Source organism: Balaenoptera acutorostrata, chromosome 10, assembly GCF_949987535.1.
Source record: "Balaenoptera acutorostrata chromosome 10, mBalAcu1.1, whole genome shotgun sequence".
Lineage (NCBI taxonomy): Eukaryota > Metazoa > Chordata > Mammalia > Artiodactyla > Balaenopteridae > Balaenoptera > Balaenoptera acutorostrata.
Window position 1 is genome coordinate 13,203,978 of NC_080073.1, and position 27,821 is coordinate 13,231,798.

The following is a 27,821-nucleotide window of genomic DNA, read 5'->3' on the forward strand; positions in this document are numbered from 1 at the left end:
TTAAGCACCTAACTTTTTGGCTAGTATTAAAATTTTCTTGAAGTATAGCCCTTTTAGGAAGTAAATCATGGTGTTGATAGACTTGAAGAATGCCCATAAATTGCTGGGACTTATCATCAGTATTACCCAGATATAAGTCGGGCCTTTCCTATTGTGCCAGGAATCTAAATGGAACTCTTAAATTTGAGGATATTGAAGTGGCTTAAATTTTGGCAGTTCAGTAAAAGCTAGCTGATCTCTTCTGGTTTACTTCTCTTCAGTTTGTACAGTTGACTTTCTAAAGGGTGAAATATTAAGGTTGTAGTACGTATATTTAATTGATTTGTAAATAGAACTGTAGCATCTGTCAGGGTAATCCTGATAAAGAATTTTAGAGGCCGCCTCACGTTGAAAAGTAGGGAACAGAGACCTGAGGCTGCAGCTTGTTCGCATTCACAAAGCCTGGTAGGGGCAGATCGGACGGTCATGACACCGACCCGGATGGTGCCTTGCCCTTCATATGCTATTCGCTGTGTATTATAGTAAGGAGTAATGTTTATATGTAAATAAATTATCTTAATTTCTTTTTATCTTTCTGTGGGTGTCAAATTACTTGCTTTTGTATCACAAAAGTGATCATTTTGATGTGTGAAGTATACATTAGTGACTGAATTCAGAGTGTGTCAGTCATCCAAACTGAAACTTCATTGGATCTGTGTCATTTCGTAATGCTAAGTACCCCTCTAGAAAGTAAGCCTCTCCCCACTAAAACATAAGCTCCACAGGGCAATGATTTTATTCTTTTGCTGTGCTTTTAATCATTGGTATACACCAAATGCATAAAAATAATGTCAGGTACATCCTAGGTGCTCAAAATATTTGTTGAATAAGTAACGCTTGGAGTCAGACCCCCTGAATGCACGTCCTAGCCAATCCCCATTTACCAGCTGTGACCTTGAGCAAGCATCCTTCTGTGCCTGTTCCCTTACCTTTAAATTGGGGTGATAATACTGCCAATCTTATCAAAATCTTTTAAGACATGTAAAGTGGTTGCCGTTACTATTACTGAATATTCAGTTACCTGATGGGCTGTTAGCATTTTTTATTCTGTAACTGGACTCTGACAAAAATTCTTATTAGCGTTAGGTTTTGGTCTGACTCCTCAGGCTTAAATCACTACCTGAGCATGTGCTCAGAGGCCATCCCAGACCATCTTTGGGTAGCTTCAAACATAAGAATTATATTGAGCCAAAAATTCTTCTTTAATGAGAATCCATTGGTTAGAGCTGTAGCCCACGAGCCTTTGAGGGCAAGTGTGTCCTCATCCACGTAGCAGTTTCTGAATTATTCGTAAGCAAGTATCACATCCTCTTGAGAGGCAGCTCCAAACCACACATCCCTAGTGTGGACTCTAGACCTATCTTCAGCATCCTGGCCCCTGACAGGGAAAGTTCCCATTTCCGACCATCACAGAAGAGCACCGTTACTGTCTGATCTTAGTGCCTAGTCTTCTTCTAATAGCGCTAGAATAGGATTGGGGGGGCAGTAGGGGCTGAGCTCTGCCGTGCGCTGGTTAGCTTACAGCCATCAGCTGAGACCCCAAGTCCTCTCTGCATGTGCCGTGTACCCACGCTCCCCAACTCGCACCCACTCACTTGGTCTTGCAGGCGCAAGCGTAGGATTTCCCTTTTATTTTGTTAAAGGTTATCTTGCCTTTCTTGTTCCACTCTGATAGTTCTTTCTGACCTCCTGTACCCCTTTCCCACCCAGTTTCATGTGTCATGCCCTCTGTCAATTGACAGCTTGTGTACAAAATTACAAATATGTGTACATATGTAGGTTTTGTTTTATTAAGAAAACGTGATCATTCTTTATATTCTATACATTCTTTGGTCAGGTGCAGAATCTTCTCTGGTGTCAAAGTATTCTGTTGTATTTAACTATTGTTGAGAGATGGTTAGGTTGCTTACAACCGCAGTGCATCCTTTCAATCCTGTTTTCGTGTCCTATAGAACACTTCCCTGTCCAGATTTTCTTGGTTGTTTTTACACCTCTGTTCTCTCAGATGAACTTTAAATTATACTTCTAAGTGCCAATCTCATTGGTGTTGCATTGAATATATACTCTGAGGACTGACATCTTAATTATTGGGTCTTCGCAACATTCAAATGCTGCAGGAATTCAAGTAAAAACATCATTGTCAAATATAATAGATAATCGTCTATTATGGGATTATCTGTAAGCTTTTCCATCTTTTTGAAATTAGAAAGTCTTCCTGGGCCAAGATCATTTTTTAAACGTGTTTCTTTCTACTACAAGATCTTGATTCTGTGGTGTTTTTTAAGTGACTTTTTTTTCTGTTTTCAGAGAAAGTTTCATTGTGCAAATTTGACTTCATGGCCTCGCTGGCTGTATTCCTTATATGATGCTGTAAGTAACTTACCTTGAACTTTGTGCTCCTGGGGGAAGCCATGGCATAATTAAGGGTCATTAGAACAAAATAGGCTTTCATACCCAGTGTGGTTTTATTTTTGGAACTAATGCCATTCATTACATTTAAGTGGAACAGGCAGGAATCATACTGCTGGATAGACTTGGCTCTTAATGTGATAGATTTTTAGTTTTCCCTCAGTTTATAGTGGCTTGCAACCTCAGGACAAGATATTGAGGCATTTTAGGGTTTATTAAGCATTTGAAATTTTGCTGAGTCAAGGGCTAGTTACATTTAGGAAAAATAAAGAATCCTTCAACAATGTTTTGGTTTTTTCCTAAACAAGTATATTAACTTCAATTTCCTGATCCCTAGTGTACTAATTGATGCATCCACCAATGTTTTTGCACCTCAGATTTTTTTATTAGGCATCATGACATCTTGAAAAATTAAGAGACTGCTGGAATAGTTCAGAGAATCTGGCTTTTTAGACACAAAGACTGTGTTCAAAGCCTGATTTCTGTTACTTTTCCTGTGGTGTGGGGCAAAACTTGATTATCTATAAAATGGGTTATCGTCTTTGGGATGTCGCAGACGTTCAACAAATGTTAGCCTTTCGCTTAGGGAATCGGCCCGCCCACAGATATGGAGCCCTGGGCAAACTAAACCCATAGGTTGTGAGCACTTACCACATGGGCAACACTAAAGGAAACTACAGTTCCGTCTGCCCTTCAGCAGCTTCTGAGCCATTACAAACACACAATAGACAAGAGTGGTTTTTGCGTCCACTGGTGAAAAGACAGTGAGCATCTTATGTAGTAAGTGCCAAGGAAGGTGTGTAGGTAGCAAGTGCGGGTGCAGCTTACAGGGACCGACAGAAAAGGCTTCCTAGAAAAGGGAAGAGGAGGCCTCTGAGATAGCCAGAGCGTGGGAGGAGAGGCCTGGAAAGCCAGCCTAGTGCTGGGCAAAGCTGGGTCTTCCATCACTTCTGCCTAAGAAAACAGACACATTTAAACTCGGAATTTTACTAGGTAGTGATGACTTAAATTGCTGCTAATATATTTATTAGGTTTATTGAGTTGACAAGCTGCCAGTAAAGTGTAAAAAGTCTGTGAACCTTATTATGGCTACTTTTGTTTCAAACAAAACAAGGAAACCTTAATGGAGAGAATCAAGAGACAGCTACACGAATGGGATGAAAATCTGAAAGAGGATTCTCTTCCTTCAAATCCAATAGGTATGAAAAATCAGTTTCCTTCCTGTGACCTGTGATGCCTTACTGAAAGAAATTATTTTGTATGTTTTCTGTTTAATGAAAATGAAACCAAAAAAAATTTTTTTAATTAGTATTCTGAAAAGCATACCCACTTCTTGTGCTTTGAGCAATTACAAAAAAAATGAGTATTTTTTAGTTAATAGTAGCGAAGGTCTTAAATTCTCTGAGCACTCCTATTTTAGGCAAGGTTTTCATAAAAAGTTCATGTTGCAATAAATGGCTTGCTGCATCCAAAAACACTGAGTGTGAAGACTCTCCTTTCCCTGGTCTTCAAGGTGCCATTAAAAGTGAGTGCAGTACCAGGACTTATTATTACCTTACTTACAGATCTGTTAATTAGGTACAGTTTAGCTATTTTTCTAGTCTCGTAGCAAATAAGTGACTTATTCTAACATGGGTTTGATTTCATGTTTAATTTAAAAGACAACATTTACAAAAACAAGTATGGGGAAAGAAGTTACATTGTAGAACTTCCTAAGAGCTGGTTATACTGTAGTACTGTTTATAATTGTGTGAAATGTGTTCTTTGGGAACCCTGTAGAGAAGGGTTTATTTCAAAAGGATGTTATCGCATTCATAAGCTATCCTGATACTTAACTCCTTCCTAAGTTTAAAGCTTGAAAAACCCACCATGTCTTTAAGATTTTTCTTACAGAGTAGCTGCTTGTCTTCCTATTGATGATGTATTAAGAATTCAGCTCCTTAAAATTGGTAGTGCGATCCAACGACTTCGCTGTGAACTAGACATTATGAATAAAGTGAGTAAAGTGAATATGTTCGGATGCCCACGTTCAGTCCGTCTAGAGAGCGAGGGTGTGCTGTTAGAACTATCTGTAGGGTCCATTCATGTAGTCATGGAATTAGAGAGCTAGTTGTCCATCATGGTTGGCATTAAAAATATTTTAAAGGATTATTTTATATATTTCATTTGGGATCATAAGACAGAAACTTGAATTGTTTTGCATTCCTCAGATATAACCTTTATGTGCTCTTCATTCAGACTTTGAACACTTGATTTCTACATGAACCATGTATGGTTTTTTATATGTATATATATATATATCAGTCACTATTTCTCTATCCTAGAAGGCCATTAGTTTTGTGAGCGAATGTGTGTTAGATCTCAGATTGTGTTTTTCTTGTTCCATCTTTAAAACTATGTTGTTGAATGGCTGGAAGGAAAATATGATAATCAGAGGGATCAACACCTTGGGAGCATTTTCCCCACTAATTTTCTTTTAAATTTTTTTAGTGTACATCTCTTTGCTGTAAACAATGTCAAGAAACAGAAATAACAACCAAAAATGAAATATTCAGGTGAGATCTTTATTACATTTTTAGTATAGATCTGAATACGTTTTTCCAACTGCCATAACAGAATTAACAGGCAAGACCGTATTTCGGTTCTCCATATATTTCCCTCCATTAAATTACAAATACTCAGCAAATGAAATAGGGGGGGGGAATTAACTCCACGTTGGGTAACAGTCTTCCTGACTGGGTACCCAGAACAACAGTGGGGGTATGTAAGGGATTTTTTCATAGGTAATGAGCATGGTGAAGTACAACAGCTGAGCAGTTCTCTCCCCCCGCCCACCTCCTTGTTGAAAATCTGTCAATTAGAGGATATCTTCTTAGTGCCTACCTACCATGATATTTCACTCAAATATCAGTTTCGCCACCTAGCGTCAAAGATAAAGGAGGACGTGCTTCTGAACATGCACTGATGCTTTTCTGACAAAAAGTCATTATAAATCAAGAAGGGAAGAACTGCTGTTTGCAGAGTACTCAGATGCCCAAGAATGACCAAGTGGAAACTTGTCATTGGACTTCCCCTCTCAGGCTCCTTTAGGGGAAGTTGAGTCCATATATTTTGCAATGTCTATCTTGAGGAAGATTTTAAAAACTAGCAGTATTTTCCTTTTTGTCATCATGGAAAACATTAGACCAAACAAAACTGGGCTGACTGCCAACCTCTTATTATTAGTTTTACCTAAAAGGTTAAAAACTATATAGCTCTTAGAACCTTGTTTCTTGGTGAACTTTTAAAATATGTTATTTCCACCCCACCCCACCCCATTTTGACTTGACTTATCCTCTGTGCTGATTCTCTGTTTTAGTTTATCCTTATGTGGGCCGATGGCAGCTTATGTGAATCCTCACGGATACGTGCATGAGACGCTTACCGTGTATAAGGCTTGCAACTTGAATCTGATCGGCCGGCCTTCTACAGAGCACAGCTGGTTTCCTGGGTAATGTGGTGGTGGTCACTTTTTTTTTGGTTTTGCCTTAATTGGGAAGAAAAACCCAGAGTCCTAAGCAGAGCTGCTAGAATTATAATCAGAAATAGACAATGAAGTGAATAATTCTGTTTAAATGTTCATTTCATGAACGGCTAGACAAAGCTCTTCTTGCATAGTCTCACTGAATGTAATGTTAGGGAGAAAGAAGGTGGCAACTGCACTTCTCCTCAGATTAACTATATACACTTAATCCACAATCCGCACTCATTTTCCTGTCTGCTCAATCTGAAAATCAACTGTTGTATGACCCCTTAAACAACGTGGATTTGAACTGCTTGCATCCACTTAGACGCAGATATGTTTCACTAGTAAAAATACTACAGTACTGCGTGGTCTGCAGTTGGTTGAATCGTTGGTTGCAGAGGAACCACAGATATGAGGGCCAACTGTAAATTATAGGCGGATTTAACCCCCGTGTTGAGCGAGGGTCCACTGTGTATCTGTATCATATTCTGTAAAGTGTTAAACTAGAGAATGTTACCCAAGCAGTGACAGACACCAAACACACAGAAACCATGCTTGCTTTTCTTCTAGTTTGCATGTTTTCTTTTTTTTTTTTGCTTTAGCCCAGTGCCCTTCAGAGTATGACTGGGGGACCAACAGCACCACCTGTTAGATTCCTTGAGCCATATTATCTTCAAGACCCCCTATTATCTGTCCAAATACTGGCTCAGCCTTTTTATTTTGAAAGAGGCAAGCTGAGTAGGGATTAGTGCTTATACTTACTCTTCTGGACCTAGAACCATATCACTTGGATTGTCCAGTCTTATTTGATATCCTTCTTAAGGACTAAAACTAGAATTAACATGTTAACATAACATAAATACTAAATGGGGGCTATATCCAGGGGAAAAAGTACCATTACATGGTTTGGGGCTTTTGGTTTGTTTGGGTTTTCTTTCTGTAATGCCATGGCTTGTATTTTTGGATGAATTACCTGACAAATCATTCTCATTTTAGAAGAGTAGTCCTGAAATCTTTCTTACGTGAGAAAAACACTTACCTCCCCCATCCCCAGTTGTAACTCACACAAAAGTGTGTATTTCTACCGGTGGTTGCTGTTTTCTAACTTGAGTGCAATACAAAACAAAGAAAATGCAGATGCAATTTAGAGTGTGGTCCTGGCAACCAGCAACTTGTATAAAAACATCTGTATTAATAAGATTATTCTTTTTTTCTTTCTTGGCATTGGAGAAAAAAATTTAAGCACAGCTTAAGAGCACAATCAATCAAGTAACATATATATAGAGACTGACGCATTACCATGCTGAACCACTGAACTAGAAAATCTTTTTGTGAGGTTTGTTTCAGGAAACTGTATAAATCCAAACTCAAGAGTATTCCTTCTTCCCCATCCTTAGAATTTGGCTCTAAGATCTGTCTTCCTAACAGGTTTATATGGTTGATAGGCTGGGATACACAGCCTCAGCTGATACCTTTCCTTAATTTTATAGGTTCGCCTGGACCATTGCCCAGTGCAGGATCTGTGCAAGCCACATTGGATGGAAATTTACAGCCACCAAAAAAGACATGTTACCTCAAAAATTCTGGGGTTTGACTCGATCTGCTCTGCTGCCCACGATCCCAGACACCGAAGATGACATAAGCCCAGACAAAATAATACTCTGCTTATAAACGAATACGGTAGGGATAAGAGGTTCCTTAGCAAAATCAGTATTCTAACATCAGGTCTGCTTTGGAAATTACTGCTTTTGATGCATACCTAAGTAAAAAGCGACATTACATGGAAGGTTGCAGTTTCTTAGTCAAACAAACAACAGTATTTGAAGATTAGACTAAAATACACTGTTGAAGAGGATGAAAAGCAGTCTAGAATACATGGTTTTGGGAGTTACCTACTTTACGAGCTTGGTGCTCTTATTCTGTGGGATCTGATAGGACATGAAGACATCTGTGAAACTGGTGAGAGTATTTCCTGCACAAAACATACCTGAAATTCCTATAAATTCTTATAATGTGAGGGTTCCTCATTTGATCCTGATACATGGAACAGAATGGCACGTTTGTATCAATGCTCAAAACAGCAGAAGTTTCCAAAAACTAGGGTGCCAAGCACTGGTACTGTTACTGTTCCTTTTTGAAAGAGGCAAGGCAGTGTGTATTATTTTAAAAGGGCTTTGTTCTTTCTGATTTTCTTTAATACTTTCAAAATTTACAAATCAGTATCTCAGAGAAACTAAAGTACACAGTTTGAGCCCCAAAATAAAAGTTCTCCTTTCCTAACATGTTTGTTTGTTTGTTAGTGAAAATAGTATTTTGTGTGTTTGGTTATTCTGTTCCTAGACTACTGTGGAACACAGGTGTTAAAACACGTCCCCTTCCTACAAGTGAGATGTGCTAATGTATTTTATAGGCTATTTTGTTCAATGGAAACTAAAGAAACTCTGTAAGTAAACTGTAAGAGCAAAACTAAATTAAACATGTTCTTTGTTTAAATAATGTAAAATATCTACTCATAAGCAGATAATCTAGGTGTAAGAAATAATTCTTAAGATAAAGTTCTAGACAGACTGATTTGCCACCTACCTCTTTGCTTATACATTCAAGGGGTTTATTGGATCCTTTTACATTTGCGTAATTTTGATGCTCCTTCACTGCTTTACATAATTCACTGGGAAAAGTTCAGCTAATCAGGTACGATGGATGCGGCCAAAAACGGACTGTTAAATTTCTCATGTTTGAATTTGTCAATATTTTCTTTTTCCAAACAAACATGCAATGGTTTTGACTGCCTAGCCTGGAATCCGCAACTGAGTATAAGGTTGCACATTTATGTAAAAAGAGAGTAAAATGAAAAGCAACTCAAGGACGCTGTCGGTTTTTTAGCATGTGCCCCTTCTGTATTTGATATGCCTAACCTTTACTTTGTTACAACTAATAATAACCTTGGGTTTTTAATGACTCTACTATTTGTTCATATAGTCAGTCTTACACTGAACTAAAACGTCCTCTAAACCAGATGTAGTGAGGGAACATTTGGCCCCCTGAAGAGTGTAATCTCAGAATGTTCTATATTATTTACTGACACATGCAAATAAAATTTCCTGGTATATAAAAACACGCATATACTATTTTAAAAAGTCTCTTTATACATGATGAAGCCAGACCTCAAATAGCTAAATCTGCATACTTCCTACATAGCACAGTAGGAATTCTACAGTGTTGGTTCCAAATATATCTTAATATACTTAAATATTTCAGTGGGTTATTTTATAAGACGTTTAATTACTGACCTGTGTGCAGTCGTTTCTGAGGCTCCCTTTCTTGCAACATAGCCCCTGTTTGTACACTGAGTGTTTGTCTGTCACACTTCCTCTTAGCAGGGCTTTAACAGAAATATGCTTTTCAAAATTGTTTTATCAAGGTCCAAAATTGCTATTTGCCAGTAGCGCACAAAGATGCTATGAGTGGCTACACAGAAAGGAAAATTTATAAAATGTCAGAATAAATAATACTTTGTGCGATACACCTCTTCACCCACTGCAAGCATCTGGCCTCAGATCTTTAAAGAGCAAAAGGCCATAACCCTTATTTTACTTTAAAGTGGCAGCAGTACTGTCACTACGTATATATGGTACCTGTTATATATATATACACACACACACCCACACATATATATATAGATACCCACATTTATCTTCCAATTCCAAAGGAAATGTTTATTAAAATAACGGGCTCAAGACTAACCCTCAAGCTAATCTTTCCCGGCTTAGCAGGAGGTTACAGAAATCGTTCATTATGGCAGAGAAAAGTATCAACTACATACTAAACTACAGCTCCCTAGAACAAGGCAAGTCCTGGGTGTAGGAATGACGGCCACGTGGGACACATCTGATCTTCACATTTTATATACGATACTTTATGCAAATTGGTCAGCTATTTTCAAGCACAGGTTTATTCTGGAATTCAGATTAAAAACTGACACATACACAATCGTTGTACAAAATTAAACCAGGTATTTCAATTGCAAATACTAAGAAACATCTTTTTCAAAACAGTTACCACATGTTAGGATTAATCTTAGTTCTGCCCTGTGCAAAAACAAACCAAAAAAACCCACTTTTTTAAAAAAACCTAGACAGATTAAGCGAAGCCAACTCTTTTTTTTCCTCATTAGGAACTATTCCAAAAGAATTACAAGGTTCAGTGATATAAATCAGATTAAGAGGACGTAGACTTTCCTTTAGTGCCTGAAATATAATTGTATTTCACAAAATAAGACCTTTATTCTTCTGAAGAGATCCTCTAAGCTGGCTTTTATTCCGGTCTCTTAAATCTCACTATTCCAGTCTCTTAAATCTCACTAAGGGCGGAGGGGAAAAAACTAGTCTTAACAAAACGTTTCTGCTTGTTTAGTAGCCAGCTCTCATCAATTTTAGGTCTTCTTAATGTAACTTAGCAGTTCATCTTTTTCCATTTGGTAACCACTTTTCTTCCACTGTTCTCTCAACTGCTGTAAGAGAGCCCCAATTTCTTTTCCAGAAGAAATGCCCACTTTTCTGATGTCATGGCCACTTACAGGAAATGGAGGAATGGACCACTGCTGCATCTCCTTCAGAAGACCGTGCTCTCCTTGGTACTTGAGGAGTTCACACACACGAGCAGTTGCATCAGATTCTCTAGACTTAAGGGCCAAAATCAAACATTACCACACTTGCTAATGATCTTATCCTAAAATTTAAATAAATGCTCAATGTGAAATTTTTCATTTAAAATAAAAGAAATTCACATAATACTTTGTGGGTCTTAGTATTAATAAATTTGTTCCACAATTAGCAAAGATGATTTATATTCTGACCAAGCCTAGAACATACTTACATCTATAATGAAGTCTTGATAGGGTCTCAAAGGTTCTGAACTATCTGTTGCTTTAATTAAATCTTTCCTGTTTTTAACTATAAATAAACCGAGATTCTTCTCTTCTTTTGAAATCTTCAACCTCAGATCCAATTTTGTGACATCATCCTGTACTTTGAACAGTGAGGTCAAGAGAGTCATTGGCTTTGGGGAAAAACCTTCAACATTTTTACTGACTTTGTTAAATTCTTCTAAACTTGCATTAGCAGGTAAGCCTGTAGGGACAAAAGCATTTTTCACCCACTTTTAGAGAGGATACATTTAATAAAATAGATTCCCATCGTAAGCAAAGCCTGTTTCCGTTTGCAGAAACGCCCTGGCACCAGGGCTCACGAGGGGTCCGGCCTGCTGCTCCACGTTACAGAGGAAACACTGCTACACTGCTGCTGTCCTCTCCCGCGCCGCGAACACCGGCTGTTGCTTCTGAATGTTAATTTTAATACCTACTGAACTATTTCCACGTATAAGTCAGGTCTCCTCCGTGCTTTACGTGTATTAAACTCCCGGAAGCTCTCAGCCCTTCCATTAGACAGATGCCATCACTTTCATACCCCTCCGTTAGATTCAGAAACTAACACGTAAGGAAATAACGCAAGTCACAAAGCTGATAAGTGGCAAAGCCTCACTGAAACCCAGGATGGACTGACCGCAGAGGCCACTTTGTTCCACAATGTGCTCTCTCTGCGCTGTCCCCTACCTGTAAAAAAACTGTCCTACTCCTGACCTCAAAGTTTATTACCATCTTTTAAAATACTCCATTTTTCCTTTTAGGATTGGTAAACATTTTTTTCTTATGAAATTTTAAACCAGCCGTGTTCCGTGGCCAAAAAGGCAAACGTTTTTTACGTTGGACTCACCTACGTGAGGGGCCACATCAAGGTCATAGATGAGGTGAATCAAATGATGTGCGTGGTTACCGGTAAGAATTTTTTTCAGTTCCACCCAAATCCTCTCTCCTGATATTCCAGCCAAGCCTTTTGCATTTTCTGCAATTGCTTCCAAAGTCTCAGGATCGTGGTCACCAGGTGTATCTACAATTTTCCCATAAAACCTACAAAGCAAAAGTCTCAGAGTGTACTACCTCTATGCTGGTGTTTCACCAGAAAAATCTGCTTTTCATTTTACCAGTACTATTGCAGACATCTATTTAATCAGAAACGACAGCGAAGTAGTTCAGTCTAGGAGCGACCTTAACAATCATCTGGTCAGTTCACCTTCTCTCTTTTCTCACATGAGAAAACCTGAGGTCCAATAAAGTGTACGTAACCTTCTTAAAGTCAGCAGGAACCAGACCCCCTCCTCACTGCACTTTCACATCACTGACTGAAACGTTAGAATGGCCAGCAAAAGAGGTCTCTGAATTGGTACTGACGGGGGATGCATAAACCAGAGCAGTCTTGTCCAGGCACTGAAACAAGACTTGGAATGCCGTGCTGGAGGAGTCTTAACCCCTCAAAGACTGCCTGTCTGTACACATCAATACTTTTAATTAAGAGCTTCAAATAAAACAAATCTCGCTGCAGACAAGGGAGTGTATCATGGGCTCTCAGAACCGGAAGCATTAAAGCACACCTGTTTTTACCACTCATATCTTCAAAATTCAGTTCATTAGTGATCTAAAGTAAATGACTGAATGGCTATGGCTGTGCCTCAGTCTGTGTCCCATGATTTGTAAAGAGAGACGGTTTGCCAACACTGAAGTCTAAAGGGGTAGCATTTATTGACAAAATGCGTACTCTGTCAAAGAATATTCTGAGTGATCCCAACCAGTGAAAAATTAATATTAGTAGACATAAATTAGCCAGTTACAATAGTTTTTTTAAATGTTAGAGTTCAGAGTTGAAAAAGCATTGCTACCCACAGAACCATCCAAATGCATTTCATACCTTCCCAATTCTTCGGACAGATTTCCCATGACCACCTAAAACGGTAAGCCACATGAAGGCATGCTTTCACTCACTACTCTGTTCAACGCACCTAGCACAAGGGTTGGCTTGTGATAAGCCCTCAAATACCCGTGTAATGAATGACTGGTGCAGAAAATATTCAATCAAAAAGAAAAAAGACCTTTTTAAAGCTGAATTATTTAAAAGATCATCACAGAAAGGAGCAAGTAACTGTTTTGGACAATGAAAAGATGCAGTATCTAAATATTATCTCATGAGCCACAGTATCCTGTCTCTTGGAGACAGACATTTGGGATGTCACCATTGTGTACACTAACCTGCTGTGCATTTCACATGATCAGAATTGTGCTCTGGTAATAGTATTCAAAACTGTATCATTAATGTAATTTATAGAAATCCTTACCTGAAATATCTTAAAATTCGAAGATAATCTTCTTGTATCCTCTGTTTAGCTTGTCCAACAAATCTAACTTTCTTATTTTTTAAATCTTCATAACCATTAAAGTAGTCAAATAAAGTACCATCGAAACCTATTCATTAGAAAAGAGGGAAGAAAAATCACTAAGAACTGGAAAACAATGGCACATACACAATGGAATATTACTCAGCCATAAAAAAGAATGAAATCTTGCATTTTGTGACAACATGGATGGATCTCGAGGGCATTATGCTAAGTGAAATAAACCAGACAGAGAAAGACAAATACCATATGACCTCATTTTTATATAGAATCTTAAAAAAACAAGCTGACAGATAGAGAACAGACTGGCGGTTGCCAGAGGCTGAGGCCAGGGGCCGGTGCAGTGGGTGAAGAGAGTCAAGAGGTACAAACTCCTAGCTATAAAGTAAATAAGTCCTGAGGAGGTAATGCACGGCATGGTGACTACAGTTAACAATACTGTATTACATATAAGATACTAGACCTTAAAAGTTCTCATCACAAGGGGAATAAAATTCTGCAACTATGTATGGTGTCACATGTTAACTAGACTTTTTGTGGTGATCATTTCTTAATATATACAAGTAGCAAATCATATTGTATACTTAAACTAAGGTTGTATTTCAATTACTACCTCAATTCAAAAAATTAAAAGGAACTGAGAAAAAATTTGGAAAACTCAAGAAAATTAGCTAAAATCTATCACAAACAGTAAAAACTAAGCAAAGTGAAGAGTTACAAGGTTGAAATAGAGACATGAATAGCATTCATCTATATCCAGTATCAAATGGAAGATATAATGGAATAAAAGGCTGCATTTACACCAGCAATTAAAAGACAATACACTCAATAAACTAAACAAGACCTATGCCAGTATGAAGTGGGCTGAGACAACGTCAAACAAGCTGATTTTCACGTGAATAATGGAAAATAAACAAGAACTACCAAAATAATCCGGAAAAAATACATAGTAGTAAAAACTATCTGGAGAAATTAAGTACTAAAAGTAATAAATAATAAACCACAGGAAAAAATTGTATAATCCTGAAATAGGGATGACCTTTCAAAATATAATTACCAAGAAAAAACAACAAAACACAATACCAGAGCCTTCAAAGAAATTAATAAATCCAACTACATAAAACATCAGATATGCCTGCACAGCAAGCAACATCACAATGCAAAGCATTAGACAGATGACATACTGGGAAAAACACATTTCGGTCTGTATCATAAAGACAAATGACTAATTTCGATAATCTACAAAAAGCTCTTAAATAGAAAAAGACCACATAAATGGAAAAATGAGCTAAAAATATATACAGGAAATACCAAAAGCCTCTTTAAAAATGAAGATTTTCAACCTTAGTCATAAGAAATGCAAGTTTATGAGATAACCGTTTTCCAGATTTGTATCAGCTTGGCAAGGATCCAAGTCTTATTACACTGTCAGCAAGAGGACAGTAAATCTGATGGTGACACTTCACCAAGCAGCCTTTTAAACTTTGTGAATTTTGAACCATGTGAACCTAATATCCATTCAAAATGTTGTAAACCAATTTCTATAATATGCTCTCTCACATGTTGAACAAAATGAAAAAACCTAACAAAACAATTTTAATATAAAGCACATAAAACCTCAGGTATGAGTAAAGTGATCAATTCATCCCAGTTATCCCAGGACTTTCCTGATTTTAAAACTGGAAATCGCATGTCTCAGGAATTAGCTCAGTCCTAGGCAAACAGAGACAGATGGTCACCCTGAGAACTAAGAAGGAAAAAGAGAAACACTTTGAGCAAAGACACAGGTACCATTCAACCACCCAAACTGGGAGCTCTGTGAGCCTAAGAGAGACTTCACCTCGTGGCATCATAGAAAGGAAGCACTGCCACTACTACAAAAAATAACCACTTGTCATTTTAATTCTCTTGAACCTGAATGCTCTTTGATTATCCCAAATGCAACAACACTGGTAAACTCAGGCTTAATTAACACTTGCCAAGCTCTTTTGGCTGATAGGGCATTTTGACACTTAGAGCCAATTTATAAGGCTCCAGATTCAAAAAGATATAACAGGAAATGAAAATAAACAAACTACATAAAGAGACAAAGATAATGATTACAAAGTAGAACATAAATGTGGTATATATCTGTCTCTTCATGTTACTTCTCTTAATGAAGAGACTCTTAACTCCCTGGGGAATGTGGAAATAATAAGATCTTTTTCAGTAAAGAGAAGATCAAATTTGGAAGAAAAAAACATAGTGTGACAAAACGGAAAATAAGGGTTTGAAAAGCAAAGTAACCCTCACCCCCAGAACCGGGAATGCTTTATCTGATAAGGCTTGAAAAAAGTCTGGATGGGAAAATGGGCTAAAGGTAAGGATTACTGAGTATATATAGGCATGTACTTTGTTTTGCTCTGAATACCCTTTTAAAAAAAATGATGGATAAAAATGAGAAATAAAGCTGTGTTGCCGAGCATGATGTGGTGGTTAAGGATGTGACCTCTGGAGCCAAGCTGCTTAAGTTGGAATCCTAATTCTCCAATTGACCAGCTGCGGGACTTGGAGCAAATTATCGTGAGTTAAATACCAGGAACTACTCATAGGGTTGGTGGGAAGATTAAATTTATGTGATGGGCTTAGAACATTGGCTGGCACATTATGAGGGTTCAGCAAATGTTAGAAAACAGTAGTACCAATAAGAACAGCTTTTATTTTTATAAAATAGTCTCTTGAAAAAGGCTATTAGTTTCTCTCTTTTAGTTATGTGTGCGTATGAGAAGCTAGTTGTAAGGTTTTTCATACACTGCAGTAGTTGGAGCAGTTTAAATAAAAACGATGTAAGAAGAAATTAACACCTGGAGTCCCACCCCTAATGGAGAGAAAACATGCCTCCAGCTGGGCTGCCTTTGGTCATACATCACCCAGGCTTTGGAAACCAGTCAAGGCTCTCCATGACTTGAGCTCAAGTACTTAACATCTCTGAGTCTGTTTCCTCATCTGTCGAATGAGTTTAATACCCACTTTATGGAATTTTTCTGAGAATTAAATGAGCCAAAGTGTATCAGGTGAGCACTGATGAGCCTTGAACCGAGTAGGTGCTGTAGAAATGTGATTTGGCATTAATGTAAGTAGCGAGAGACCCCATCTGGGCCTACAGCCCCCTTCCCCATCCCACGAAGTGGATCCCATTGCTTCATCCTTCCACAGTTACCGTGCCCCAAAGTAGGTTACGAAGAGTGATGCTCCATCTCTCTTTTCTAATCCAGAGATTTAGACCTGAAGAGCTTGTCTAAAATTTAAAGGACAAGAAATAATGCTTCAATTGTGCACCAAAACACTAACGTAATTCACATCTACTCCCATGATGATTCCCACTCCTTTCATGAACAAGTTAAGCTGAGATGATACACAGGTTCCCTCGCACACGCCAACTCTGACGGAGCACAGACAATTCCTGAAACGCGACGCTACAGAAGACGGTGAAGTGGCGCTTGGCACACGGAGCAACGGGCAGCGGAAGCGGTGACGTCACCGACCAAGTGCACCACCGGCTCCGGCAGAGAGGAGAGGGTGGAGTGTGCGCACAGCAACGACAGGGGAGAAGGGGCACGGCGTGTGTGTGTCTGTGTGCGCGTTTCTGACCCGAAACCTAACATTTTTAGATGCGATTAATAAGGTACCAGGCACTGTGCCAGGGATTCGCCATGACCAGCTCCTTTAATCCTCACAACAACCCTGCAAAGGAAGCTAACATCACCTTCCTCATTCTACAGCGAGAGAATGATGGAGTCCGAGGAACCCAGGGATCTTGGCTCCAGGGTCATCTTTAACCAACAGGCCGTCTCTTAGAAGAAACTAATGCAACCCCTCAAGCTGGGGAACATTTCCAGGATGCAGGTTTCACTCAAAAAGAAGGCATTCGGATTGACTGAATTAAAACATTATCTACATATATTACCTAAAAACATAGAATTTATAGTGAGATCTCTGCGTTCAGCATCTTTCTGCCAGTCAGTTGTGAATTCGACCTCAGCATGTCTTCCATCAGTGGCAACGTCAATCCGTAGTGTAGTAATTTCAAAATTTTCTTCATGAAGCTGGAAGTAAATACATGTTTTTTTAAAATTCGTTTTTAGTATCACTGGATGAATTGAAAAAAACATGTCAGTCCTGACAGGTATTTTCTTTCTTTTTACAGTCAACTAGTGCACATATACCTTGAGACAGGAAGACACCCACAGTATTCAAAGATAGATCCAAAGAATAATTTTTAAGAAATAATAAACCCATCTTAATTAAAAAAGATGAGTCTGACATACAAAAATGGCATGTCTGACAAATCATGTGGCAGAAGGGAAGAGCCCTTAAAAATAGTATATTCTGGTTCTTCAATTTCAAACCAGGCTACTCTTTGAAATATATTTTAACAGCTCCAGTTTGCAAAGAGCTGAATATCAATTTACAGAATATATACCACTGAGCAAAGGACTGACAGAGGAAGAAATACAGGTACCACATCCTGCAGCTCCTTCACTGGTAATCATCAATGAGGTTAAAATACAGTGCCACATATATCTTGGGAAGAGAGATTACCTCCAGCTGGGAAAAGCTGGGTAGCCTCATGTTAGAGGGACATGTGGTCTTAGCCTTGAAAAATAAGTAGGATATGCACATGCAGATGTGGGAAGAAGAACGTTCAGATGAAGAGAAAAGATGACCAAAGGCACAATGGAGAGGACGAGGGATACGTGTAAGAGAAAGCACACTGGACAAATAGCATATCAGCATGTAGGGGAAGACAGCAAAGGGTGCTACATGCCAAGCAGGAGCTTGGAATCTCTTCATCAGGAACTGAAAGTCATTAATGATCCGTAAAAGTCTGTTCTAGAATTTCTCTCAACCTCATACATATTCTTCTCTACAAACAAACTAGTTCTCACTACAGAATTTCAGAATCAGGAATTTGAGGCACAAGTTATCCCAAAGAAAAGGGTATGAAATATGAAGACTGTTGAAAATCCGTGTAAGAAACAATTAGACCTCCAGAGTGCCTCCCTCACCCAAGCAGAGAAACAGAGATTAACCAGAAAGGCTGACCCCAAAATAATCAGAACTTGGGGCACCAGACACATGACCATGGGAGTGATGCACCACAATGAGAATAACATGAAGAAAAACCAACATGACCCCTATCCCTTTCCCCACTTGGTTTTCAAAATGCTAACAAGCAGGCTTATTCTAACCTGGGTAACACTGGAGGATTCCTCTGACGTCCCCTAATGAAAGCCCTCCTGATATTGACAGTGGTGGCCCCATAACTACCTGGCTGACGCTCCCACACAGAAGTACAGCAAAGTGCTCAGGCCATTCTGCACACACTCGATCACCCAAACAGAGAGAGAGAGACCGAAAAACACCCACACCGAAGGAAAGCCAACAGCAAAGACAGAACAAGCTCAGAGGAAATAAAGACATTGTCGAAGTACCTATAATTGATGCCCTAAGGGAAATAAGAGAAGATACTGCATCTGAAACAAGAACAGGAAGCTTTCAAAAATACTGTAAGAAAGACCTCTTGAGAATTCAGAAGACAGCAAAAGTTGCCAATACAATAGGAAAATTGGATGATCAAGTTAAGGCAATCTCAGAGAAAGTAAAATAAAACAAATGAGAATATAAAATAAGAGACAAAAGATAAAACTAGGAGATCAGTCCCCGTGGTCCAACGTCCAACATCACGGGATTTGTCAAAGGGAAAGACATTTAACAAAGGGGATGACATCAGGAGGGGAACACAAGGGGGCTCTAAGTGCCCTACACAATGAATGAAAAAATAAGTCCGAGCCAAGGCACGTCATCTTGAAATTAAAAACACCAGAGATAAAGAGATCAGAAAGGCTTCCAAGAGGGGGAAAAAATAGTAATAATCAGGTCTCAAACAAAGGAGAGATCTGAATGAGCTCAGACTTCTCAGTGGCAGCACGGGAAGGCAGAGAAACAAAGCCTTTACATTTCTGCCTGAAAATAATTCCCAGCCTTGAATTCCACAGCCAACCAAACTATCAGATCAGTGTGAAGGTAAAATAAAAACATTTCACACATGTAAAGCTCTCTCAGGTTACCAAAATGAGGGCATAATCCAGGAAAGACTACCACGGGATCAGGAACCAGAAGGTCTGATAAGTAAGAGGCCAAGGACGCTCCCAAGATCTGGTGCGGGGAAACGCCAGGATGAGAGTGGGGAGCCGGCCTAGGGTGCACAGATGGGAGAAGACAGACTGCAGCCGGTCAGCTGGCTCCAGAAAAAGGAACTGAAACTGGACGTGGTGAAAGCCACCGGGAGGAACTGCACAGCACAGGATGAATGAACGAGCAGCACACGAGAGCTGTGTCACAGAACTACGCCATTAACTGCAGGGAAAACCCAAAGCACGGAACACGAGGAATGTAGTCGAGACACACTGCACGATCCAGCCACAAACAACAGTTACGCACTTATTTAACCAAAAATCATGGCACATGTGTACTGAGACGACGAGGGAAGGAGCATCGTATGTGCTTGCTGTTGAGGAGGGTGTGATAAGAAGGCCCAATCATCTTCCCTGCAGGACCTCAACGAGCAACATCTTAAGACTGGAAATTAAAAACGAAAATGAAACACTGGAGCGTAGAAAGGTCTTTTTTAGAAATGTGGAGGGAAAAAGTAACTACTATAAAAATAAAAGGGCCTTCAACAAAGGAGGATGCAGGATTTAATAGGGGGTAGAGGAGACTGACTTTTTTTTTTTAACTAGGCTTTTTGTTATTTGCTTTTTAAAAACTAGAAATGATATATAACAATTCTTTAACTTACCAAAAAAGGCAATGCAGTTCCTGTCAAACTTTTCACTCACCCTGGCAGTGATCGTCCCGTGCTTTTCTCCTTTGTTGTTGATCATACGAACGCCGACCGACTGAAACAGCTCCTTCATTTGAGCAGGGGTAGCAGTGGTAGCAAAATCCACATCCTGTGGCTTTACTCCACTTAATAAATCCCTCACTGCTCCTCCTGCTATTCTTAACTCATGATTTTCTTTGATGAATAATTCTGAGGTGAAAAAGAACGTTTTCTGTTTCAGTGTGTTTCTTTTAAGCACAGAAGTACAAGTTTTCCCATCTACTTGGGATAGCAGAGATTATTGAACTCAGCCTTTTTACATAAAAATTAGGAGAACAAGGCCCACAGCAATGAAGCGACCTGCCAACAGCGGAATGCCTCTAACAACCATGAGAAGCAGGGAATGTGCAGAATTTCTTTTAGGTTAATTCGGAAGATCATTTAGAATTCCACAGTGCTTCAAGGTCATCAATGTAAATGTGAATTACTACTAAAAAGTAAAGTGAATAATTCCGCTTTCTCTCTCCGGGTTTATGTGCATACTTTAGAAATGTGCAGTGTTCTTGCACGTATTTCTCTCTGTGTATTATGCTGAGACAACATATTCATGCAGGAAGCCGTCAAACATTAGTCTATCACACCACACACGATAAACGTTATAGCTGAGAACCCTTCAAGAAACAACCGACATCTGATGTTTGAAACCAGCTCAGAGCTCTTCTATGGAGAAGCCATATGACACTGGGGCCACTGTGAGGACCTGAGTCCAGGACACCCAAAGCAGGCAGAGGACAAGGCCGAGTCCACCACTACCACCCATGTGACTCAGGGACACCACAGGGACCCAGTGAGCATGACGTCCAGGACCTGGCCTGACACCACCACCACACAAGCCTTGGTGTTGCTGTGAGCTGGACATGCACATGAGGCCCAGGTGTCCTCCTGTGAACGTCACCGTGGCAGAGGACATCCACAGCAGACACGGCCACGCTGCGACCAAGATCAAGACAACCTGTCATCATGTCTGAACACAGATGAGACACAAACACTGTCCAGACAGCACCCTGTAACAGTTCATACGTGTGATACTCCTAGTTCCCAGTCAGCGTTAGCCTCACACTGTGTTCCCACCTTCCAGGTAAGAATTATTAAGACAATCACAGGTTAACCCCTGCTTCCTGACACCACCTGATGCACAGCAAAGCCCCGCTTCTTCCACTTGCCCCCAAAACACGTGATTCAAGCTCAAATCCTACAAGACGTCCTTTCTACAGCTCAGTTACGCAGAGGCCCCAAGGTGCCCCAAGGTTCCGCATGGTCAGGGCGCCCTGTCTCGGCGAGGGGTGCTCCTGCTGGTCTGCGGCAGGAGGGCGCTGACCCGAGCGTTCGGCTAAGCGCGTCAGAGCTCTAGCCGCACTGACCACAGCGCAAAGTGCCATCCTCCACCCCCACGCCAGCCTCTGTGCTCTCCGCCATCCTCCTCCCCCACCCGTGCTTCCCAGACCTTCCAGCTGCAGACCTCTGGAGACGTCCTAAAATGATCTGTGAAAAAATAACAATGGTTCCCTCCCTCTACCTTCTTGCCTTAACTAAAGGCTCTCCCACAGGGTTACCACTTCCGTGAGCCCCCTCCCAGAGCAAGTGTGCAAACTCCTTTAACTCCACATTTCCATTCAAGTCCCAATGAGTCCTTAAAATGGGGTCCATGGCCCCTTAAAATAAAATATAAAAATCATCTGTTAGTCCAAAGCTTTTCTGAGACTTAGAGAGGTAAGGTAAACAAGAGTTTCATGAAATAGTACTTACCCTTATTATACATACCATGCAATCTAATCTATTCCATTCTTTATCTCTTTTCCTCTATTTTTCAAGGCTGGTCATGACCACTAAGCTGACTTTATGACCCACTAACCGGTCACACAGTGGGGAACACACACTGACCCAGCTCACCCTTACTCAACTCCTGCGATTCAGTTTAGGAAGTCTCTCCTCGTGGTGGAGTAAAGTGAATTCCACCTAAGCTACGACAGCAGCCTATCTTTAATTACATGAAAATTACCTGTTTATGTCTTTGTCTCCCCACTTCTCAGGGTAGAAAACCTATCTCAACTCAACTTTATACCAAACTGGCTCACGATGTAACTGAAGTGTGACACGCAAGCTTAAGAAAAAGAAAGAAAAGAAAAAAAAAAGGGTCGCTGCACTGAAAAGTGTACTTTTTAAAAAGATTTTCTTCCTTCAACTTGAGAGTACATAAGAAACTGTTGGAATGCAAAAAATGGGCAAGTTTTACTTTCATTTGAACCTACTTTAAGAGGATGAAGGTCAAGGCTGAACACAAAGATAACCACTGTTTTGAGATTCTCAAGCTGCCTCTACTAAAATAAAACTGTAAGTTCAAAGTCATCCAGTGTATTAACTACATTACAGAAAAAAATGTTCCAGAACTCGAAGTAATCTATTCATCATTTTGATTAGCCCTATGGAAATGGGTAACTATGTCCAAAAATTCTCACAATTCTAACATTTTGATATAAATGAGAATGGCACGTAAAGGCATATGTACATGCCTGTGTGAAACAGCAGTCACAAAAACTGCAAGAAAGGCATGATTCTATATTGACCCAAAACAGTAAGGATTATCCAGCTTAAAGAGGCTCCTTTTTCCCCTCAGTTACTGACACCTTCAATCTTACAGAAACAAGGACACATTCCACACTCCAACAAACTCTGTAAACTACATGCATACTCAAGTGAACATAACACCTCATACAACTAAAGTTAATTGTACACTCAAGCTTAAGACTCATGAAACGCAGGGTCTCATCATTCCAAACGGTCTTAATTTGTGTCAGCTGCCACATCTGATAGCAGGCTATTATTAATCAGTCTGAAGAGCAACCTAAAGACCATGACATTAATTTGTCAGAAAACTTATAATTGTCCTCTATCTTCTAAATTTTATTTTAACTTTCAGTCAAATTCTCATTAACTGCTTCACTTTACAATTGTGAGTTTTGAGTGTTGGAGGCTGTAGGGATGGAGCGTGGGCAGGAAGTGTTAGTAAAAAGACCACTACACAGCACAACCGTTACTACCAGAAAAGAAACTATCTGTTCCTCAGCGTTTCTAGGAACTCCCAAACTTCAAGAGTGATCAGCTACTCCAATTGTCCCAAATGTTAATACGACTTGGTGACATCACATACCTAAGCAGCGGACAGCTAACCACGGAGCACCATCTCCCAGCAACCCTGGCTCGTCCACTAACCGTGTAACTCATGCAAAAAGCACTAGGTTTGGAACTTCAGTCTCATGTATACAATGAAGAAATAATTTTATACGCCACTGGTATTATATGGCTGTCCTTAAGCAAAAGGAAACATAAATTACATGACATAAACTGACATTATAAAATGCTGTATGAGCATAATACACTGTCCTAACCTCCCAAATTCTTGCACGCTGGGAACTAACTTTACATTTGGCAAAACAGCTATCAGGAGTTAAGAACTGGTACCGTATGAAACTGCACAGCATCACCGTGCAACAGCCATCTGTTTTTTCCTTTGTGTGTTTTTGTGCATTGTTTTCATACAGAACATTATATTTTACCAGGATACTCAAGTCTTTAGAAAGTAGCAAAGATCAAATAAAACTAATTAGTTGATTTTCTAACCATTGGGCACTGCACTAAAAGATTCCATTCTTGCCAGTTCCACTATAACCTAGAAAAACGCAATCTTAGAAGATGCCCATGCTCCCATTTGCCAGTCTTTCAAGGACCAGACCATTGGGCAAATACTACCACTCTCTTACCATACTATTCCGTCTCTAACTTCCTTAGGACTTGACCTCTCAAGGTGGAGAAAACTCAGCTCTTGAAGTCAGGGTTAGTAAGCCAAATGCAACTGTTAAAATAAAAAATGTTCAAGGACCTACAGTAATCAATATCCACAGCCTTGTTTCCAAAAGAAAAATGCAGAAGGATCTGAGATAGGCCCCCAAGAGTTAATTCCCTACATCTAATCATTTGGCCCTTACAATGGAAGATGGGAAGAGTGGGAGCTGGGAAAGGCATGTAAAGAAAGAACAAGCTAGAATTCAACTCAAAGTTGGAGCTTCTAGACGTGAGCCATATGAACAGTAGCCACACGTGGTTCTTGAGCACTATGAAATGCGGCGAGTCTGAATTAAGACGGTCGGTACGTGCTAAGGACCAGAATTCAAAGATTTACAAGCAAGAGTAGGAATTATCTCACTCATAATTTTTACACAAATTTGACATTAAAATGATGGTATCTTAGATATACTAAATTAAATAAGTTGATGTACTAAAAATAGTTATTAAAATTCATTTCACCCGTTTCTCTATTTTTTTAATGCGGTTACCCGAAAAGTTTATGTAGCATGTGACTCACTTCTGTGGGCCAGTGAGTTTCTAGCATTTTTCACTCTAATTAAAACTCACAGGAAAGCACCTGCTTTAGGCCCTCCTCTTCAACACTATGTGAAGAACCTACAAAAATCAACAAGTTCTGTACCATTTACCTCTGACATACACCTAAAAAAATCACCTTATTTCAAGAATAGGAAAGTAGCTTTGTCAATAAGCTAATACAAGGAAAGTCATTTTAAAGCAGTGGTTCCTCCACCTTCTGGTCATGAGAATTAAGAGGGTAGAGTTTTCATCAAAATTTATAAATGCCCATGCTCCCTAGAGATTCCGATTCCAGTTCAGTAGGGCAGGAGTGGGACACCAACACCTGTATGTTATAAAAAGCTCCCCAGGTGAATCTAATGGACAGCCAGGGTGGCAAACCAACAGCTAAGGTCATGTTTCTACATCCCGACACCTTAATATATTTCTGAAGGCGTGACTAAGATACCATAGGCTTTGAAATGCAGCTACGTGCACTGCAACAACAGTAGCTGATACTGAGAACCAACATAAGAAATGACAGAACTGCGGCAAGCAAGATGAAGCTGCTGTAATCCGGCACTTAGCTCAAGTTGTTTCCTGTGTTCCTTCCAGATAAGTTTTGCATGTGCACAAATGGACGTAACTCCCACTTCCTTCTACCTTCAGCTGTTTCACAAAGCACTTATACCTGGGGCGGAAATATAGCTTAGTGGTTACAAGCTGCGTTCTCAAACCAGACTGCACAAGTTCAAAACCCAGCTCTCCAGTTATTAGCTATAAAAACGTTGGAAAAGCATTTCACATTCCTAAGCCTCTGTTTCTTCAACCATAAAACAAGAGAAAAAGTACCTACTCCTTAAGTTAGCAGGCCCAATTCTGTGATGCGTATAAAGTACCTGGGGTGACACACAAAAAAGCCATGCGTTTTAACTGCAATCATTATTTGCCTCTTCTCATGATTTGGCTATAGTTTTGGATTACCCATGGTGAACACTGCTTTCATTAGCTTAACAACAACAAAAAACCATGAATGTTGGCTAAAAAACGTTAACCCTCTGCCTCTCCATTTTTACAGGCTTCCACGCAAGAAGAGGCATCCTCATCTCTCACCTGTCAGACTCTTCAAGCCTTCTGTGAAAAGTGACTGGAACTCTGGAGACTGCAACTTCATTGTGAACAGAGAGTGCTTCAGAAGGCACAGTCTACTCCAGCTGCAGCCCAGCAACTGCCTGCGCCAGGGATCCAGGCACCTCAGCATCTGGAGAGAAAGTCACCAACCACGCACCTACAAGACAAGCAAGCATGCCCAACAATGAAACTTCCGGGTGAAGGACAACAAAGGGATAGTCTGCGATTTTACTTATCAACAGAGAGAGACATTCATCTCCTGTTCAGAGGAAAAACTGAAAAAAGCGACAATGGGAGGGAGAATTACAGCTGGATCTACGCTTGTCGTTATCTGGTTTTGCACTCATGAAGGACATACTACTGATACTACACCCGCATAGTTATTTTACTGTTAGGGTGCTCTTCCGGGAGGTGGTTTAGAGAGTGAGGGGTACAGGGCTGCCGAGAACAGTGGTCCATAAAATGTAACTCAAAGACTTGCAGGAACACTTGGTCTCCTCCAGAACAAGGCACGGTCACATACTTGCCCACACGCACCTGAGACTTATGACCCAGGGATATTTCCTAGGCACTGTAAAATAAGGTACTTCCCCATGACCGGTCCTTGCTGCTCGCTTCTTCCTCATTCACCATCCGCCCCTCCCATCACGTCGCCTGAATCCCACCCACCCACACCCCGCCTTCCGTCCTCCGTCATCCCACCCCGCTTTCCACATAAGGTGGGCCTCTGTGAGGCGGCAACAACAGAGCTCAAGTGACCCCTGACGGAAACCACTAGAGAAGAACCATTCCTTTACTTGGAAAGCAGGTTTCAAAGAGCGGCGCTTCCCACCAGGGGGCGAGCTCCCCTCATCCAGACCACTGGGGAGGACAAACACCGCGCTTCCTTCCACCTCCGATTCAACTCAGAAAAACTCGGGGGAGGGGGGGACCCAGGTCCTGAAACGGTGTGTCCCGCCCCTCCCACGACAGGTGCTGGACAGAAAAGGGAGACCCTCAGGGGCCCGGCCGCGAGGAAGGGAAAGCGCCCAGGGGAAGCCCGATGAATCAGCCCGCGGTAGGCGAGACGTGGCGGACACGCGGCCCCGCGACCTCCACGTCGGGCTCCGTCCCCTAGTCCGGAAGAGGCCTCTCACCGCCCCCGGCACCCGCCTTCCCCAAGACCGGGCCCGCGCGAGAGCCCTCCGGCATCTCGCGTCGTCGTCGCCGCCGCTCCCCCCGCTCCAGCGGCGCGCACCCGCAGGTACCCCGCGCGCCCGCTCACCGGCCCCGCTGCGCCGTCATCGCCGCGCGCACTTCCCGGCGGCAGGCGAGGGGACGTCACTGACGCGCGCCGGTCGACGGCGAATGGGAAGTCGCAGCAGGGCGTGGGCGGGGCCCGGGCAGGCTCTCCCCGGCCCTCCCACCTCCCCGCGGGAAGCCGCTCGCTGGAGCGCGGTTCCCCAGCTCCTCCCAGGGCTGCGCAGCCAGTCGTTGCTCCTGGGGGGACCCGAAGGACCAGGAGCTGTACGTTTGTTTTAATTACATCTCACCGCGCCTCTCTCTGGCCCTGAGGTATTTAGGCGCCCATCTGCACTGCATACCTGTGTGACCTTGGTCGAGTGACACCGGCTTCCTCTGTAAAATGAGACGATCACTAGAACCTCCCTCAGGGGCTTGCCAGGCTTAAATGTCATGTTATTCCCTAGTAAAGAGGAAGTGCTCAGTAAATGTGAACTTGTTATTCTTGCCTGCTCCTCGGTTCGCACTTGACTCATGTTACTATTCTATACCCTAATCTCTGCCCAGGAGTAAGAACACATTTTTTAAAATACACGTACCTCGACAAGACCTAGGCAGAGGGTTCGAGAGACATTCGTTTTAAATTAAAAGCCTCCGGTCCGTTGAAATTACTGGGCATATTTTATTTTCCCATCCGGTTTTTGTAACCGTTGGCTTTCACGGTCTGGAGACTTTTGCAGCTGTAGAGTGAAGAACTTGGATTTGATTCAGTGCTTTCGTTTTTCGGAGGGCAGAGAAGAATGAAGAAAGTGGCCAAAGAGTGGGAGGACAGCCCTAAATTCTTAACATGGGAAACTTCCAAGAAATTTTCCAATAACCTAAAAAATAACTAAAATCTGCATCGTATAATGTCGTTTTAATATTGTAAGTGTAGTCTTTTTGCTTTAACTT

At 40.9% G+C, this 27,821-nt stretch overlaps 2 protein-coding genes across 12 annotated transcripts in view; one reads left to right on the forward strand and one right to left on the reverse strand.

Annotated features, from left to right (window-relative positions):
- CRBN (cereblon) overlaps positions 1-10,633 on the forward strand; it is a 27,319-nt gene extending 16,686 nt beyond the window's left edge. For 3 of the 5 annotated variants that reach the window (XM_057554526.1, XM_057554524.1, XM_057554527.1), the window contains 6 exons: positions 2,347-2,409; positions 3,563-3,647; positions 4,329-4,444; positions 4,939-5,003; positions 5,807-5,938; positions 7,444-9,070. In XM_057554526.1, the coding sequence (XP_057410509.1) occupies positions 2,347-2,409; positions 3,563-3,647; positions 4,329-4,444; positions 4,939-5,003; positions 5,807-5,938; positions 7,444-7,624 (642 nt within the window). In that variant the 3' untranslated portion in view covers positions 7,625-9,070. Of the gene's footprint in view, positions 1-2,346; positions 2,410-3,562; positions 3,648-4,328; positions 4,445-4,938; positions 5,004-5,806; positions 5,939-7,443; positions 9,071-10,492 lie in introns of those variants that run through there. The other 2 variants (XM_057554525.1, XM_057554528.1) reach the window with 2 other exon arrangements.
- On the reverse strand, positions 9,883-26,992 carry TRNT1 (tRNA nucleotidyl transferase 1). Of its 7 annotated transcripts, none has more exons than XM_057554529.1 (8): positions 26,914-26,992; positions 25,632-25,806; positions 20,116-20,309; positions 17,181-17,319; positions 13,178-13,304; positions 11,725-11,918; positions 10,829-11,082; positions 9,883-10,634 (listed from the first exon to the last, which is right to left on the reverse strand). In XM_057554529.1, exons 2-8 carry the CDS (start codon positions 25,777-25,779, stop codon positions 10,386-10,388), a joined length of 1,305 nt encoding a protein of 434 aa, XP_057410512.1. In that variant the 5' UTR covers positions 25,780-25,806; positions 26,914-26,992; the 3' UTR covers positions 9,883-10,385. The 7 variants fall into 7 exon arrangements, with proteins under 7 accessions (XP_057410512.1, XP_057410514.1, XP_057410515.1 ...); XM_057554531.1 differs by having other exon boundaries at positions 26,887-26,956; XM_057554532.1 differs by having other exon boundaries at positions 26,897-26,919.
- Positions 26,993-27,821: the final 829 nt, after the last annotated feature.

What these genes read in the sequence shown, in the direction of transcription:
- TRNT1 (XM_057554529.1), bottom strand. Translation starts at nt 25,779, where the DNA reads ATGCTGAGGTGCCTGGATCCCTGGCGCAGGCAGTTGCTGGGCTGCAGC. An exon ending in CGAATTTTAAGATATTTCAG is followed by an intron (nt 11,919 to 13,177) that starts GTAAGGATTTCT and finishes TTTGCTTTGTAG; the next exon opens with GTTTTATGGGAAAATTGTAG. An exon ending in ATCAAGACTTCATTATAGAT is followed by an intron (nt 10,635 to 10,828) that starts GTAAGTATGTTC and finishes TTGGCCCTTAAG; the next exon opens with TCTAGAGAATCTGATGCAAC.